At 47.6% G+C, this 19,334-nt stretch overlaps 1 protein-coding gene across 1 annotated transcript in view; it reads right to left on the bottom strand.

Annotated features, from left to right (window-relative positions):
• Positions 1-19,334, bottom strand: part of LOC123745518 (guanine nucleotide-exchange factor SEC12) — a 41,455-nt gene that overhangs the window by 9,203 nt on the left and 12,918 nt on the right. Inside the window, exons 3-6 of the mRNA XM_045726106.2 lie at positions 18,199-18,376; positions 12,777-12,963; positions 2,594-2,712; positions 1,553-1,790 (exon numbers count right to left, since the gene is read on the bottom strand). Of these exons, the coding sequence (XP_045582062.1) occupies positions 1,553-1,790; positions 2,594-2,712; positions 12,777-12,963; positions 18,199-18,376 (722 nt within the window). The remainder of the gene's footprint in view (positions 1-1,552; positions 1,791-2,593; positions 2,713-12,776; positions 12,964-18,198; positions 18,377-19,334) is intronic.

Below are 19,334 nucleotides of genomic sequence, written 5' to 3'. Positions count from 1 at the left end.
AGGGAAAGGCAACAAGAAGGGGACCTGTTGATAAGGCCCAGAAGCCTCGGCAGGAGGAGCAGGCTCAAAGGCCTCTGTCCCCGCAAAGAATGGAGTAGCCCCTGGAGCCGCCAGAGTCTCATACTCAACTAAACCCCGCCTCAATTCCAAAACTCTCAGAGGTCAGGGAGCTGGCAGCAGGGGGAGGGGAGAGGAGGAGCAGTAGGGAAAGGACCAAAACAGCAGGGAAAGGACCAAAACAGCTTTCTTTTTTTCAGAAAGAAAGAGTTTCTTTCACCCTATGCCCCTGTTACCTAGCAGTAAAATAGGTACCTGGGTGTTAGTCAGCTGTCACGGGCTGCTTCCTGGGGGTGGAGGCCTGGTCGAGGACTGGGCCGCGGGGACACTAAAGCACCGAAATCATCTCAAGATAACCTCAAGATAACTATGATGCTAAGCTACTGGGGAAGATAGGAGATGCTGACGATTGTAATGCCCTTCAAATTGACCTATATAAATTAAGCGCTTAGAGCACCATGAGGCAAATCGAATTCAATGTGAATAAATGCCATGTTATGGAATATTATAGATGAAAATAGACCACAAACAACTTATAATTTATGTGGAAAGGAATTAAAGAATTCTAACAAAGAGAGATCTAGAGGTGGTTCTGGATAGTAGAATATCACCAGAGGAACACAAAGAAAATTGCAAGAGGAGTGCATGTGTTGCTTTCCAACTTCAGAAATGCTTTTAATTACATGGTTGGTGAAATACTAAAGAAACTGTTCATGACTTTTGTAAGACCAATATTGGAATATGCAGCAGCTGTATTGGTGCCCAAATTTCAAGAAGCACATCAATAAACTGGGAAAGGTGCAGAGGCATACTCCAAAATGGCTTCCGGAACTGAAAAACAAAAGTTATGAGGAAAGGCTAGAGACGTTAAAAATCAGAAGACAGAAGAAAAGGAGGTGATATGATCACTACTTACAAAATAATAATGGGAATTGACCAAATTGACACAGGAATTCCTGAAACCAGCAACTTCAGGAACAAGAAGTCATAGATTAGATTCAAGCTAAGGAAACAAAGATGCCAAAAAAATATTAGAAAGTTTTTCTTTTGCAAACAGAGTGGTAGACGGTTGGAACAAGTTGATAAAACAGTGGGGGGTCAAAACCATCAGTAGTTTCAAAGTGTTGTATGGCAAAGAGTACAGTACTGTACAGTGTACACACGTACATGTGTACACACACATACACGTGAAAAGAAAAATACAAGCCGCCGACCAGTGGGCAGAGAGCACCACGCTGGCCAGGCGAAGAAGGCACAAAACAGCATCAAAAGGTGGAAGACGGGATATCACGAGCGGAGCTCTCATCCCGTAACTACATTTGGGTAGTTACAATGAGAGACAGAGCCTATAATTAATGGAATAAAATAATAAAGGTTATAAGCCCATATAAAACAGAAAGGTGAAAGTAAAATAGAAAGAATTTAGCTTAAACAATTAAATGTTACCAATGTCACGGCATTACAAAATATTGATTATGATCAGAGAACTGCATACCTGTAAACTAAAAGCAATCAAGATGTAAATTGTCCCACTCATCGTCCCAGTTGCAAGAAAACGACCATCATCACTGAGGGATAGACTACTCAACGAGCCCGGCAGATTCTGCGTCCGTTCTTGGGTATAAGTTCGACCGCACCATTTGGCAACAATTGCAGGATTTTTGGTCCCAACAACAGGGTTACTGATTGTGAAGAGGCGAGTCTTGTTGGGGTTGCTCTCCACGCTCCCGTATCTAATTAACAAATATCTTCAATTAGAATGGCAAAAGTGTTTAGTTATTAAAACATTTAAAATGGAATTATAAACAACTGAAAATCTCTACTTTCATCCCATCCTTCCCTTCCTCCCATTTCACCCCATCATTCCCTGCCTCCCACCTCACCCTATCCTTCCCTTCCTCTCGTCTCATTTATCTCATGTCCTCCTCCCATCCCATCACGTCCCATCCCTGTCCTCATATTTCTTGCCTTCATTAATGCTGTTTTTCATAACTCTGTTTAAAATCCCCTAAGTGTGTCTGTTCATATATTGTATTGGTTTGTGCTCTCATTTTTGACGCAATATTCAAATTAGGTGGTAAATGTGTCGAGTGATGTCAAGTTAGACACAGTGTGACAAAGTGCGTACCATAACATCTACAAAGAATGTCCACACCACTTTACGTACAGATTGCACTAGTTTCTCAAATACACGACTCCCTACGTCACTGCCACATCAATAACATGTGACCTTCAGTCAATACTCTTAGGTTCAGTTTACCGTCATTAAATTTTACAGTGTAAATGGAGAACATTTTGCATTTTACACCATTCAGTACTTCATAGACTAAAATGTAAATTACATCAATTACAAAAATTACAAGTACAGTAAACAAATTATTACAGAGTACAGTGGAGAATTATTATTACTACCTTTTGTCAATTTTGTGTAATTGTAGCAAACTTTTCTAAACATTTTCTAAACAAAAAATAAACATGTGCACATATACACACTTTTCAAACAGTGAACACAATGCTAGCCTTCAAAAATTCTCACCTGGCCCGAAAACATTTATATTTCACCCCATTTGTCTGTAGTGCTACCTGTGTAAATTTTTTCCCATCCTTCACGTTCCAGACGCAACACTCTCGGGTTGGCTTGCAGACAGACACCAGCTGCAAAATACACAAATGTTATACTAAATAAAGACAAATGAAAAAAAACAATAGATGAAATTAAAATAAAATAACTATACAGTATATTAATCTTTAAAAACCTACTGAAGCTCCTTTCACCTTCTCTCTCTATTATTATACACCAATAACAAGTTGGCAAGTAATAAAATAAGGTACAGTAAATATATAATAATAATTCATTGTGTCGGGGACAGGCAGCCAGAGTATATTTGTACACTTTAGGCTTATAGGTTCCCCCTCACCCCAAGGTCGAATTACAGACCCTGTCCAGGATGCTAGGTGACTTACTGCTAGGTGAACAGAGGCATTAGGTGAAAGGAAATGTGTCCAACCATTTCTGTCCCATCCAGGACTTGAACCCAGAATTCTCGACTGTTCGTGGAGAACAAACCCGAGTGTACTAAGAGGATCCCATGCCATTAGTACCTTATGAACCTTTAACGCCACTGCTGCCCTTAAATGTGAAGGTAGTAAATAGATGAAAATGAAACAATATGATTAACACACAAAAATTGTGACAGGAATTGTCCAAGTTTTATAAGGAGGGATTTTTTAAAATGGCAACTTTGAGAACAAGTGGCTTAGATTCAAGTTAAGAAAACAAAGGTACGAAAAAGTTTTACAAAACTTTTTTCTTGTTAACCTAGCAGTAGACAGATGAAATAAAGGTAGTGGATGCAAAACAGGTGAAAGCTTCAAACTGTCATGTGATGAAGATTATAAGGAATATGGGAGAGCAAGAGTTCAAGTACCATCCTGGAACTACATTTGGGTAGCTTCCTGTCACCAAAATAATAGTCACAGTTATGGCTGGTCAAGCTTCTCAATTAAATGCTTCTCAAATGCAGTCTCCGTGGTGTAGTGGTAAGACACTCGCCTGGCGTTCCGCGAGCGCTATGTCATGGGTTCGTATCCTGGCCGGGGAGGATTTACTGGGCGCAATTCCTTAACTGTAGCCTCTGTTTAACGCAACAGTAAAATGTGTACTTGGATGAAAAAACGATTCTTCGCGGCAGAGGATCGTATTCCAGGGACCATAGGATTAAGGACTTGCCCGAAACGCTACGCGTACTAGTGGCTCTACAAGAATGTAACAACTCTTGTATATATCTCAAAAAAAAAAAAAAAAAAAAAAAATAATGTGCAAAGGACCTTCACTTCCATAATATTTATTTGCCGGGTAGTTAAAAATCACCTAAACTACTGGAAACACTTAAAATCCTTCGAAGTATATTGCCTGGAGAGCAGACGAGAAGATATATTATCAATCTACACCTGGAAAATGGAGAAAGTGGTTCCAGGTATACAAACTGAAATATTATAATCCTTTATGGGATCAGACACGGATCAGAAAGTATAAAATAACCACAAAAGATAAATAAGGATGTAATAAGTACTAAAGATAACTGGAGACCATCACAAGGAAATCACAATGGCATGATATATCAAGGAGGAAATAATTTTGGGGCAATGGACCAACTTGAACTAGCATTCTGGTGATTCCCAGACACCTGCCTTAACCCACTCAGCCATGATAAGACAAAAGACAACCAACCCGAAACTCTATTGAATTCACTGGGAGGTTCTGGACGCCCGAACTGGTGCCCAATCAGGATTTTCTGGGCGAGCCGCAAAGGTTCCCTGAAGCTATATTACTGTTCAATTGCCATACTACTTGAGTGTCATCAGTTGCAGGGTCCTTCGTTGCCTACTGGGGACCATGAACCAGAACCTAGCCCCCCCCCCCCTCAGAGAGGGGAAGGGAGCAATGACCCTGAACACTTTACATTTAAAGTGTGTCATCTTGCCAAGGACTGGGAAAGGACCCAGAAAGGTAGGCGAATCAAAACAGACCCCTGCCTGGTTGAAAAGTGCAACCTACATACTCACAAGCACAAAAGAATTCCCCCAGAAAGCAAAGAAACGAGCAAAACTTCATCCAATTAACCCCCCCAACGCTCGTTAGCTAGGGGGAGGAGGAGTTGCCACCTTCCAGTTCTTTGACTGATATAGATGTGCTGAGTGGTCATTGCCGCTCTGGCTTCCTGTTACTGTTTTCTTTGATGTTTCGCCCTTGTGGCGGTGTTATGAAACGGATGTGCACGTGTTGCCAGGAGCTTAGGGTACTCGAGCAGCATGCGTCTAGGGCCCCCCTTCCCTAAGTGCCCTGTAAGTACTGCCCTTGCATCTCAGGGTTATCTTCCTTGGGGCATTTGGGAAACAAATGCTTGTAGTTCTCCTCGCCTTCGGGCTTTCCGCCTTGCCCTGGTTAAGGATGTGTTTGCTAGTGGGGCGCACTGCAAGTAGCACAGCCCGCATTACTATCACGCGACGGCCGATGTATCTCTCAGGCTGCTAGTTTGTTTGCCTTGTGAGATTTCAGGGGTTTTCTTGTTTTCATTTTGGCATTTTTGCCTCTTGTGACAATGAAAGTCTGCCTAGCCCCTTCTGATGCGGGGCTCGGAGATGGTTGAACCCCTCTTTTCTGCCCAGGCTCCCAAGTTAATCCAGCTAACTCCCTTTCCCTTGGATTCTGCCTTTCATTATGGGGCAGTGGGCATGGATGAGGGCTATGTGGGAGTCTGCTTGGAGATTTTGGGTTCCTTTTGATCCTGCTTGGGCTCCTTTTGACCCCGCTTGGGCTCTTGTGCCCTCTGCTCAGGGGTTTCTTCTGCAGTGATTTTCATATCCTCCTTCCCTTTGAGTGTGTTGGGTGCGGCTCCCAAGGTTCGTTTCCCAGGGCCTTTGGCCTTTTCCCCACCCTGCGCTCCTTTTGTGGGAATGCAGGGTGGGGAACCCTCGGCTGAGGTCTTGGTCTCTGCTGCTTCTGCGTCCTCTGCCTTACTGCTGCTGTTTGCGCCGATCCTCCACGAGGCAGTTTTCTATGTTTTCACCTCTCGTCTCACGTGTAGACAGGCTCGATCTGTCGTTGGCTTTAGCTTGTGCCCTGGCATTTCCATCTTCTTCTCCGTTTTGTCCTCTGTTGTTCCCCGAGGACTATGTTGCTCAGTTTCTGTAGGCAGCTTCCACCCGTTGCTGGCTTATTTCGGATTTGAAGGTTCTCTGGGTGGGTTGCTGCCGGCCCTCCTGTGTGGGTGGTGCTGTGGAGGATTCGGTTCCTCAGGTCTAGATGATCCAACTCCATTCAGTCTGCTTCCCTGTGGTTCCTTGTCTCTACCGGGGGTTGGGGTTTCTTCATTCTGTGTCCCTTTGAAGCTGGTCGCTTCAGGTGGCTCTCCTGATGAGTTCTGGGGGTTTAGCTCTCTGCACCATTCACATTCACGGAGTGTCTTATGTCCAGCCAGCAGGCCTGTTGCCCTTGTTTCTCTCCCACGGAGTGGATGGTCATTGCCATTTTTCTTTATCTTTGCTGGAGGTAGACCTCTTCACGTTGGCATGGTCTCGGCGGGCAATTCCTGTTGTTTGTGGCGCTGTTCCCCGACTGCAAGGTTCTAGCGGTGGATGCTTTTCGGCAGGACTGATTGCAGTGGGGGTTCCTGTACGTCTTCCTCTGGTCCAGCTGTTGCTCCGGGTTATGGCTCGGTTGGAATCCTATCGGGGAAGAGTTCTTCTCCTCCTGTCCCCGTGATGGCCGGCCCAGCCTTGGTTTCAGGCGCTTCTTGCTCGGTGTCCAAACCTGGGCATTTTTCCATGGCTCTTCTTCTTCCGGGTGGTCGGACCGTTGAGGTATCTCGCTGGTTCGACTTCCTCTTCTGCGTTACATGTATGACCTTCTGACATGTCTCTCGCAATTTGTTTGGTGATCAGGTGGCTTCTTTTATGGTGTCCCACCTGCTGTTTTTGTCTCGTCAACAGTATGCAATTTTTTTGGCGGTCTTTCCGCCTTTTTTTCTTTCTCTTCATCGGGTTTCGTCGATGTCGAACTGGGTTGTTTTGTCCTTTCTCACTTGGTTTTTCCTGGGTCTGCTTCTCATGCCAAATGCTGTCACTTCATGTTGTGCAGTGTTGGTGGGGCCACTGCAGCTTGCGTTCAGGGAGGATGTTCCTTCTGCTGCTTTCCACTAGCATTCACGTGCATTTTCACCTCGGGCCTGCTCTTGCACAGCATGAGCCTTCTTGGTCTTTGAGGGATCTTTCCATTCTTCTTCCCCTTTGCGGTGGTCCCTTCTATTTGTGCTTGTTTTGGTAAGTCGTTTTGTTCGTTGCTGCCGACTCCTCCTTTTCCGGTGAAGAATGAGGCAGCAGGATTCCGAGGGGATCTGTTGGTTGTGGATGCTTAGTTGGTTAGGCCGGTGGCGGCTTTACTGTGGGTCACCAGTTCCGTGTCAATGGCCATGCTCTGGGTTGATCAGGTTTTCCTAGTTTTCAGTTTTCATGTCTCTTTGGTTGTTTGTAGTTTCTTTAGGTTTCCCCAGGCTGTGGTTACCCCTCTTGCCTATGCTGTTTGGATGTGTGCTGCTCTTTCAGCTGTATTTGGATGGTTTTTGGCCACCGGGGGTTTTGGGGGGGGTCGGTCTTGGTCCTGGCCTCCGGGTCTCTAGTGACCATCCAGGCCCTCTGCCACTTTGTGTTGCTTTGGGGTTTCTATGGGTGTCGGCTGTGTTTATTGGGCTGTGTTGCTGTGTTTGTTTTGATGACGGCCGCCTCTGCGGGACTGCCACCTCTTGGGTTCTTCCTGTTTTCCTTCTCTGTGGGTAGTTAGCTTCAGGGAGCCAACAGGGCTCCCCACAGAAAACCAGCTTTAAATGTAATGAAACGCCAGTTTCTGGGCGAACCCTGGAGACTCCCTGACACCCTCCTTCCCATCGGCGGTTTTCATAATTCAAAGAACTGGGGGGTGGCGGCCCAACCTTCCCAGGCTGGCTCCTCCTCCCCCCTTGCAGGGAGGAGGGTGAAGCTAACAAGCAGAGAGGAGGGGGGGGGGTGTTAGTTGGATGAAGTCTTCCTTGTTTGCTTTCTGGGGGAGTTCTTTTACACTTGTGAGGACGTAGGTCGCACTTTTCAACCAGGCAGGGGTCTGTTTTGATTCGCCTACCTTTCTGGGTGCCTCCCTGGTCAATGGCAAGATGACATACTTTAAATGTAAAGTGTTCATGGCCATTGCTCCCTGCATCTCTCTGACGGGGGCCAGGTCCTGGCTAGTGGTCTCCAGTAAGCTTACAAAGAACTCTGCGACTGATGCCACTTACGTAGAAGGCACTTGATCAATAAGATAGCTTCAGGGAACCTCCGGGGCTCCATGAAGGTCACCCCACTTGGGGTAACCTTCCAGAGCCCGATGGGCTCCGGGTCACCCCATTACCACAAAATGATTTTCTCACTGATATATCCAGCCGTTGTGATTTCTTTGTGATCTGAAGAAGGGGCGTATGGGTGTCAACACTACGCCTGTGGGTGTCAACATACGCCTGCAGGCGTATGGGTGTCAACAACAACAATCACTGCAGGCACTGGTGGGTGCCTGCAGCGATTTGCAGGCCAAAGTGTAAGCAAATCGACAATAGGTGAAGGGACAAAGTCGTCGTCCCTTCACCATCTAGTGTGTGGTCTGGTCAACTTACTTTAGCCACGTTATTGTGACTCATCGCCTGCATATGTAAGCAAATCGTAAAAATTCTGCTTGGGCACCAGTTTGGGCCCTCCAGAACCTCCCAGTGAATTCAATACTGTTCCGGGTTGGTTGGCTTTTGTCCTGTCATGGGTGAGTGGATTAAGGCAGGTGTCTGGGAATCACCAGAACGACTGTTCAAGCCGGTCCATTGCCCCAAAATGACAAAATGATCTTCTCATAACTGTATACATTCCATTAAGCATTATACTGTGGAATGTTTCATATTGACCAACTTCTGACCCCGAGGTGGAGATGTATAAACATATATCCAAGACATTTTAATACCATTCCTTTAAATAAAAGAGTGTAGGGAATATATATTTTCAAACAATTTTCCTGATCAGCAGAGTGACAGTGAGTTTTACTTCAAGTTTCAAGCACCAAGTCTGGCTGATCACGACATGAACCAGGTGGCATGGTCAGTGTTGGTTACTGGGTCGGTGATCCCGGACCCGCCCCCAAGGTCGGTGGTCCCGGAACCCGCCCCCAAGGTCGGTGGTCCCGGAACCCGCCCACAAGGTCGGTGGTCCCGGAACCCGCCCCCAAGGTCGGTGGTCCCGGAACCCGCCCCCCAAGGTCGGTGATCCCCGGAACCCGCCCCCAAGGTCGGTGGTCCCGGAACCCGCCCCCAAGGTCGGTGGTCCCGGAACCCGCCCCCAAGGTCGGTGGTCCCGGAACCCGCCCCCCAAGGTCGGTGGTCCCTGAACCACTCCCAAGGTCGGTGATCCCCGGAACCCGCCCCCAAGGTCGGTGGTCCCGGAACCCGCCCCCAAGGTCGGTGGTCCCGGAACCCGCCCCCCAAGGTCGGTGGTCCGAGAACCACCCCCAAGGTCGGTGGTCCGAGAACCACCCACAGGTCGGTGGTCCGAGAACCACCCACAGGTCGGTGGTCCGAGAACCACCCACAGGTCGGTGGTCCGAGAACCACCCACAGGTCGGTGGTCCGAGAACCACCCACAGGTCGGTGGTCCCGGAACCACTCCCAAGGTCAGTGGTCCGAGAACCACCCCCAAGGTCGGTGGTCCCTGAACCACCCCCAAGGTCGGTGGTCCCTGAACCACCCCCAAGGTCGGTGGTCCCTGAACCACCCCCAAGGTCGGTGGTCCCTGAACCACCCCCAAGGTCGGTGGTCCCTGAACCACCCCCAAGGTCGGTGGTCCCTGAACCACCCCCAAGGTCGGTGGTCCCTGAACCACCCCCAGGTCGGTGGTCCCTGAACCACCCCGAGGTCGGTGGTCCGAGAACCACTCCCGAGGTCGGTGGTCCCTGAACCACCCCCGAGGTTGGTGGTCCCTGAACCACCCCCGAGGTCGGTGGTCCCTGAACCACCCCCGAGGTCGGTGGTCCCTGAACCACCCCCAAGGTCGGTGGTCCCTGAACCACCCCCAAGGTCGGTGGTCCCTGAACCACCCCCAAGGTCGGTGGTCCCTGAACCACCCCCAAGGTCGGTGGTCCCTGAACCACCCCCAAGGTCGGTGGTCCCTGAACCACCCCGAGGTCGGTGGTCAGAGAACCACCCCCGAGGTCGGTGGTCCCTGAACCACCCCCAAGGTCGGTGGTCCCTGAACCACCCCCGAGGTCGGTGGTCCCTGAACCACCCCGAGGTCGGTGGTCCCTGAACCACCCCCGAGGTCGGTGGTCCCTGAACCACCCCCGAGGTCGGTGGTCCCTGAACCACCCCCGAGGTCGGTGGTCCCTGAACCACCCCCGAGGTCGGTGGTCCCTGAACCACCCCCAAGGTCGGTGGTCCCTGAACCACCCCGAGGTCGGTGGTCCCTGAACCACCCCCGAGGTCGGTGGTCCCTGAACCACCCCCGAGGTCGGTGGTCCCTGAACCACCCCGAGGTCGGTGGTCCCTGAACCACCCCGAGGTCGGTGGTCCGAGAACCACCCCCAAGGTCGGTGGTCCCTGAACCACCCCCAAGGTCGGTGGTCCCTGAACCACCCCCAAGGTCGGTGGTCCCTGAACCACCCCCAAGGTCGGTGGTCCCTGAACCACCCCCGAGGTCGGTGGTCCCTGAACCACCCCCGAGGTCGGTGGTCCCTGAACCACCCCCGAGGTCGGTGGTCCCTGAACCACCCCCGAGGTCGGTGGCCCCTGAACCACCCCCGAGGTCGGTGGTCCCTGAACCACCCCCGAGGTCGGTGGTCCCTGAACCACCCCCGAGGTCGGTGGTCCCTGAACCACCCCCGAGGTCGGTGGTCCCTGAACCACCCCCGAGGTCGGTGGTCCCTGAACCACCCCCGAGGTCGGTGGTCCCTGAACCACCCCCGAATTCGGTGGTCCCTGAACCACCCCCGAGGTCGGTGGTCCCTGAACCACCCCCGAGGTCGGTGGTCCCTGAACCACCCCCAAGGTCGGTGGTCCCTGAACCACCCCCGAGGTCGGTGGTCCCTGAACCACCCCCAAGGTCGGTGGTCCCTGAACCACCCCCAAGGTCGGTGGTCCCTGAACCACCCCCGAGGTCGGTGGTCCCTGAACCACCCCCGAGGTCGGTGGTCCCTGAACCACCCCCAAGGTCGGTGGTCCCTGAACCACCCCCGAGGTCGGTGGTCCCTGAACCACCCCCGAGGTCGGTGGTCCCTGAACCACCCCCAAGGTTGGTAGGAACAACACCAAAATATTTCTGAAGAACTATAATAAGCAGTAGAATAAAGGTTCATCATAATATTATAAGAAATTAGATTAAATGGAAATGGATACAGAGAAATTACAATATAATTAAATTATTAAATGAATCAATAGGTGAATTGAACTGCCAATGAAAAAATAAATCAAGCATCAATGAGTAATACAATTAAGAGTAATTGTAAAGGAAATCTTTAGAAGAATTCTTATGTAAATCACATAAGAATTATGATTAATTACCATATTTGCCGGCGTATAAAATGTGATTTTTCAACATATAAAAAAAAATTTGTGCGTCTAGTGCGGCCGTATTACGGATGTGAGACCGTAGTACCATAGGCTAAGGAGCCGCACAAGCATATTGGATAAGTTCGCTGGGCACAATAATCATTGCTAATAATAAAATATTGAAAACAACCTATATTATTTAAGTAAATTGTGTTACTAATACTATTACTAAATACTGTTACTAATACAGTACAGTACTGTTATTAAATCCTCTCTAAGTATGATGGATGATTGAGTAACTGGCTGGCTAGTGGGCAGGCATAGAGGTGGCTGACTTCAGGCAGGCAAGGTTAGCAGGCGAGTGGGCAGGATGGGGTGGATGGATGGATTGGTGGCTGACTGACTGGCGGGCTGGCTGGGCAGGTGGATGGACTGGCTGACTGGAAGGCAGGTGGAGTGGGCAGACTGGCTGGGTGAGTGGGTATGCAGGCTGGGTGGATGGATGGATTGGTGGCCGACTGTCGGGCAGGCAGGGTGGATGGGTGGGCAGGCTGGGTGGTTGGGTTTTGGTGGGCGGGTTCGGGCAGGCAGGTCCGAGTTCTGGCGAGCGTGCAGGCTTTTTTGGACGGGAGGGCCCTTTCGGCTATTTGAACAGGCAGGTAGGCAGCTATTCGGACAGGTGGATGGGTGGCTATTCGGGCAAGCAGGCTGGGTGGAATCGGATGGGCAGGCTTTGGGTTGGTTTGGGCGGGCAGGCGGGCTTTGGGTTGCTTTGGGCGGGCAGGCAGGCTAGCTGGGTTTGACTGGCGAAAGACAGGCAGACTGGCTGTGGTCATCCCTGATCTACCCTTCAGCTTCCCCAGTCCCGCTACATCCTAACCCCCCCCCATTCCCCACACCAGACCCTCCAGCTGCGTCAAGACGACTGGTACGGATTAACACGGTTCAGATTCTCTGCTTCCTTCCTACCAGATGGTGGCCTTGGTATTCTGTAAACAACACACATGTTGTTTACAAACTGTGACTGATTGCTACCACAACTGTGAATGCCTAATTGCCTTTCACTGGTTATGACTGACTAGTGACTGTAAAGGTCTGACTGACTTGAGATTGTGAATGCCAGCCTGACAGTGACTTGACCATGTCTGCCTCTAACTGGTTGTGACTGTGAATAGTTCTGATTACATGCTGCATAACAGAAGCAGGGAAATCTGTGAAGGGAAAATGATGCGGCGGCACCACCAAGTGTATCGCCCTGCTATTGAGAATTGCTATACAGGAGGTTTCACATCCTGTATAGCAATTCTCTTGCCCAAAATATAAACAACTATACAGCTATTCTTAGAGGAGGTAAGAGTTGGGGTACAAAAACAACTTTAAAATATCTTTCAATAAATGTATGATGAGACTTTACTAAAATAGATTTTCTCCACAAAATACCATTGTAAAATAGGGGGTTGGTCTTATATGCCAGCAAATATGGTATATGCACCCACTATACAAATAATGGATACAAATAAGAATAAGTAAATGTGCTACCGTACATGCTTGAGAGATTTACAAACTCCATCATTCTATTTTATAACATTGAACAAACTACATTATATTATGTACCTCCTTGCCATCTGGCTTGATGTTTATATCATCAACTTCCTTTTCATGAGCTTTTATCTCCTTAATTTTCTTCATGTCCGGCAAACTCCAAAACCTCAGGTATCCATCAGTTCCTCCAGTCACTAAAAATTTGTAGTCCGAGGATATCCCGCAGCACTTCTGATAAGATTCGTTCTCAGAATTCTTCCTGTAGTAACATTAAAACACCATAAAACTCTATCAAGTTAATCTGCAAATCTAGAAAATAATATACAAAAATAAAAATGAAGGGATAATTTAACTCTTAGACAGTAATCATCATCAATTCGTAATTCACAGGTTAATGTGGTTATCATCATATGAAAATTTGACAAATTATTGTCTGGGTGCATGCATGATGCAAGTATGAATATAATAGGTATACTGTATGTGGATGCAATGGAGTTTACCTTGACCCATGAAAAACTCCTGCTCCTATTTCATGGTACAAATGTAGGTATCATCATGAATGTTACTAGGGAAATGCAGTCATCATTATATGATGATTTTAAACAACTATTGCCTGGGTTTTACATGTGATGCAAATATGGATATAAATGCTCTCTGTGGGGGAACTATCACATGAAAGTGCCAAGCTATTACAACTATATAGCACTTAGAAGAGATCAGGATAAGGATTGGGATGGGACGGGGGTAAAGAATGATACCCAACCACTTGGACGGTCAGGGACTGAATGCCGACCTGCATGAAGCAAGACCGTCTCTCTACCGTCCAGCCCCAAGTGGTTAGGTGTGCTCTCTGTGAATGTAAATAAAGAAATACAAGTGATAAAACAATTGGTGAAACGTCAGAGAATATATGAGGAAGCATCAACAATGTCGAACACCAGATGTTGACGAGTGCCAGACGCAGCGTTGCATAGCATCTCCACCCAGTGAAACAATAAATTTTCATGTTTTTCTTAGATTCTGCATACAAATTAATAAATCTATAATGAAAAATTCCTTTTTTTTGTGCATAGGTGGTATGACCATTTCTACATAGCCACTGTCAAAGGGTTAATGAATTAATGCCAAAATGTAATATGAAACAGAAATTACTTAAGCCAATGATTACAAATCAATTCATGGATGAAATATCTTAACATGGGTAAGTACTGTGTGACGATAATCTCTTTAAAGAGAGATTGAGCCTGCTCTTCCCTACTTTAAGTTACGCCAAAGACACAAGTATAAGATGCTACATTCAAGATACGTCACCAGTAGCACAAAACGTTTTGACCAGGAGGCAAAACGTATCCAAGATCCCCCTACTCCACACACCCTCCTCACGCCGGCTCGTCATCAAACCAGCTAACTACCCTTCACCAGCTTGCCTGCCTCTGATTGGTGACTCGCCAGCCGCGCACCTGCACACAGCACCTCAGCGCCCGCTACACGAATCGACGTCTGAGCCTGACCAGCTATCCACTTCAGAATATTCCTTGTGCTCTTACGGTTGACATCTCTCTCTGGCATACTCGCTCATTAGCTCGTATACGAAGGGAGGTTTCAGCCATAGCCGATATTCTCAGCACCATTTTAACATTGTAATTTTGTATTTCACATTGTCCTTGCATTTTCTTTATTACTTAACTGTAACTTAACTTCCCGAGATTTGTCTTTATTTTCATTTATGTATAAAGTAAATATATTAAAGTTTCATTGTTCATATTTTGTGTTTTACGTGTTCCTCCCTCTAACTTACCACAGACAACAGGCAAGCAGTCTATATTTTTGTTTAAAGTGTGACCAGGCTTTGACACCTGCCATTGGAGGACTGCCGAACATCAACACTCCAACACTTTCCCGTCACAACTGTCTATATTATATTACAGTGCAACATTGTTTATGCAGGCTTTTATACAAATTCATGCATTATCCAGAAGGAAATCCACTGGAATACATAAAGAAAAACCAGCACTGAATGTAATGAAACGCCACTTTCTGGGCGAGCCCTGTTGGCTCCCTGAAGCTATCTGAACTGATGTGCTATATTAGTTTGGGGTCGTCAGTCATAGGAGTTCTTATGTCTACTGGGAACCATGAGCCAAAACCTGGCGGGGGAAAGGGGAGCCTCAGACCCATCGGGAGAATACAGCTTTCCCCAGAAAGGTAGGCGAAACAAAACGGAACACTGTCTAGTTAACCTGTGCAGCAATCTACATCCAAAAAGATCAAAATAACTCCCCTAGAAAGAAACTCGACAAGCAATACTTCATGCAACTAGCACGCTCGCTCGTAAGTGCTACCCCCCCCCCCCCCCCACCTCCTACCCTAACTCTAGGGAAAAGAGGGAGCCAGCCGCCCACAACTCGAGTTCTTGAACGATGAAAACCGACGATTGGAGATTTGACAGAAAACTGTTGACCTTGTAACCACACAGTGGCCTGTTTTGATTCGCCTACCTTTCTGGGTCCTTCCCCGGTCAATGGCAATTGTGCCATACAGTACTTTGTCAAAAGAGAAGAAACCCCTGCGCAGGAGAAGAAGCTCCCCAACCCAACTTCCAGAGGCTAAAGTCAACAAGAACAAGGCCTTAAGGAAACAGTACCGGACCATAGGTGTCACAACAAACCGAGGAGATGATAGAAACGAGAGCACCCGGTCCAAAGACTGAGAAGGCTTGGGCAGCACCCTCCTCACGCCGGCTCGTCATCAAACCAGCTAACTACCCTTCACCAGCTTGCCTGCCTCTGATTGGTGACTCGCCAGCCGCGCACCTGCACACAGCACCTCAGCGCCCGCTACACGAATCGACGTCTGAGCCTGACCAGCTATCCACTTCAGAATATTCCTTGTGCTCTTACGGTTGACATCTCTCTCTGGCATACTCGCTCATTAGCTCGTATACGAAGGGAGGTTTCAGCCATAGCATGCCGGAGGTGAAAAAATGCACGCGAGTGCTTGTGGAATGGAGTGGAAGTGACATCCACTCCGAATGCAAGCTGGAGCAGCTCCGCCAATGCCGCACGATTTGAAGAGACAGTACTCGGCACGAGATGCCGGTCAAGAAAAAGCCAAGAAAGACAACAACTGGAACAGACACTGACAAAACCCTATGAAGAGAAAGGAAATGGCAGAAGGACATCCAAGAGACTTCATACATAATGTCACTGAGAAGATGACCGCAGGTGGGACACCATCAATGACGCCACCTGATCAAGAGTAAGCCAAACCAGCGAGGTACCTCACCGGCCCAACCTGCTGAAAGAGGTGGAGCCGTGGAAAAACCCTCAGGTTCGGACACCGTGTAACCAGCTTCTGAAACCAAGGCTGGGCCGGCCACCATGGAGTCAGGAGAATCACTCTCCCCCGATAGGATTTAAGTTGAGTCAGAACCCGAGAGCAACAGTTGGACCGGGGAATGAAGGCACAGGAACCCCTACCTCGACCAGTTCTGTCAGAAAGCGTCCACCGCGAATGCCTCTCAGTCAGGGAATGCCCCACATTTATTGGGAGGCGCTAAGACCAAGCTGACACAAAGAGGTATATCTCCAGGTACCCGGACTTCCGACAAAGCCAAAGGAAAGAGGCGGTGTCGACCGTTTACACCATGGAAAGAGGGATGAAGCGAGACAAGCCATCCACCCGGACATTGGACGTCCCCTGAATATGAACAAAGAGGAGAGCTAAACCCTGAGAACTCCGCAGAAGATCTACCCGAAGCGACCAGCCCCAAAGAGCCACGGATTGCAGACTTCCCCTGGGTTGAGACAATGAACCACAAGAGAGCAGTCCGAATGGAGCCAAATCACAGAGCCCCAAGGCAACCAAATCCACCACAGTGCCTGTTTCACATCCGCAAATTTTTGCTCCGTGTGTGAGCCCAACGCCCCTGGCAGGCCTGGGCATCATCACTTTACGGCAGCAAGTTACCGGTTCTTGCTGCCGTCTTTTAATATGTCCTGGGCCGACATTCAAGGGCAGGGATTTTGGTGGTCGAACAGGGTCCTGGTTGCTCATTATCTCGTGAACGTTCCTGGGCCTAGTCGGGCTTGTGTCGCTTTGGGTCGGCGGTTGCAGCCAGTTGTCTCGACTTCAAGTTGAGGAGTGAGCAGCGACCACCTCCCGGGTAAGTCCCTACGTTTTTTCTCAGTGGGTAGTTAGCTCCGGGTTAGGTCTGGGGGGGGAAGCCAAAGGGTAGCCGAAGGGGAGCCGAAGGGGCTAAAAGAGCAGAAACCCCTGCGCCAGAGAAGAGCAGGAAGCTCCCCAACCTGACCCCCAGAGGTCAATGCCAACAAGAAAAAAGCTTTGGAAAAACATTCCTGAACTGAAGGGACCCACAACAAACCAAGGAGAAGACAGAAAAGAGCGGACCCAATCCAAGGACTAGGACACCTTAAGCGGTGCATGAGCAGGCCAAAGGTGAAACAACGCACGAGACAGCTTGTGAAACGGAGCAGAAGTAACATCAATACCGAACGCAAGCTGCAGCAGCTCCACCAGTGCCACACGATATGAAGCGACGGTATTTGGCTCAAGATGACCGTCTTGAAACAACCACGAGAGAAAGGACAAAACAACCTTGAAAGCGACGTATACCTACGATGAGACAAAAAATAATCGGAAGGACTGCTAGGAAACTTCATACTGCCACCGGGACAAAGCCAAAAGGTGGGACACCATCAAAGAAGCCATTTCGATCTGGTTATCCCTATTGTTATCCGGATATGGAGAAGTTTTGCCAGAAAATTATCTGAACTTGATTTAAAGTCTATGCCTGTATGTGATATTCAGACAAACCTAAGGTTATCCGGATCACTATCTGGATATTGTGAAGTTTTGCCAGAAAATTACCCAGATGTGACTTTGGCCGGATAACCCAAATATCCAGTTTAGCGGAATCTAGATAAGCGATCTCATACAGTATTTCTGGAGATGATAACCAACACATACTGTAAATAGCAAGCAAAAAAACAGTTGAAGAATTTAATTGTTGATCCAGTAACCTAAGGTGTGCAGACTGAGAAAAAGTAGCAAAACTAAGTATTACAGGAGGGAATCCCCCTAAATAAAGATATTATATTTTATAGGGGAGCCGGTTGGCCGAGCGGACAGCACACTGGACTTGTGATCCTGTGGTCCAGGGTATGATCCCGGGCGCCGGCGAGAAACAATGGACAGAGTTTCTTTCACCCTATGCCCGTGTTACCTAGCAGTAAAATAGGTACCTGGGTGTTAGTCAGCTATCACGGGCTGCTTCCTGGGGTTGGAGGCCTGGTCGAGGACCGGGCCCGCGGGGACACTAAAGCCCCGAAATCATCTCAAGATAACCTCAAGATACTCTAATCGTATATCATGTGTAAACTCATTAAGGGCTTGCTATGTAATGTTAGCCTCTCCTTTGCATCTACTATGCATTAGGCTGGCTCATAATACAAAACTATTTAAATATACATACTTGACAACTGTTTCTGCAGAGTTGACTTTCTCCACATCAAACGAAAAATACTTATTTCCACGCAGAGTTGTATTGAGTGACTTCTTTCTCCGTTTTTCCTCTCTTATCTCTTCTTTTTCTGTCGAACCTTCTTCTGCACTTCGCTCACTTGTTCTTCTTCTTCTTAAGCCGCTGTGTCCTGAGAAAACTCGTACGTTTTACATGTATTGTACTGTACTTAAATATGAAATGATGACCAAACCGCATATCAGAAAATGGAGAAACAACGAGGGGTTTCAATCCATCCTGGACCATTATCAAGCCGTGATAATGGTCACATCTTGATAATGGTCCAAAACAAATCAAAACGTCATCGTTTCTCCATTTTCTGATACAGTACAGTATGTGATTTGGTCATCATATTTTCAGCCACGTTATTGTGACTCGTCGCCTTTAATATGAAAGCTGATATTATTACAGGAATTGAAATGGGAATGATTTGTTTTGACAGGGACAGAATGCCTGTGTATATAGAATACTGAATATACTTTAGGCTTGTATCTAGGTTCCCCCAAAGGTCAAACTACTGCCCCTTCCCAAGTTGCAACTTCATAACAGTTGACAAACTCTTGGGTACCTATTTACTGCTAGATTTAGATTTTTTATTCAGGTAAAGGTACATACATTGAAGATCAGTTATAAACATAATGTTGGATTTAAAGATAGAGCTAGTACACACAATACCTAAAGTAACTAATACGCATAGTGTTTCGGGCTATCGGGCTAGGTGAACAGAGACCTTAAGCCTTTTAAGGACAGAAATAGTTGGGAAGAACACATGCACAACCATTTCTGTCCCACCTGGGAATCGAACCCAGGATTCCTGATTGTAAGTTGAGAACAAATCCAACTATAAATGATAAATGATAATCACAATAACTACTACTAATGGAATAATTATTGAAACAAGAAGCTCTTTAATGCAAATACCAGATGCAAAGGGAATTAGACAAACATACTTAAAGAAGGGCAGGACCCCACAACATGTCAAATACAACAATGATAAACCAGATTCAAAGCTGAAGTGTACTTTGTATCAACATTGGTGTGAACAACAACAACAGACGTTTACACTAATAAGCGACAATATAACCCAT

This window comes from Procambarus clarkii, chromosome 71, assembly GCF_040958095.1.
Source record: "Procambarus clarkii isolate CNS0578487 chromosome 71, FALCON_Pclarkii_2.0, whole genome shotgun sequence".
Lineage (NCBI taxonomy): Eukaryota > Metazoa > Arthropoda > Malacostraca > Decapoda > Cambaridae > Procambarus > Procambarus clarkii.
This window is presented reverse-complemented; position numbering and strand designations above follow the sequence as displayed.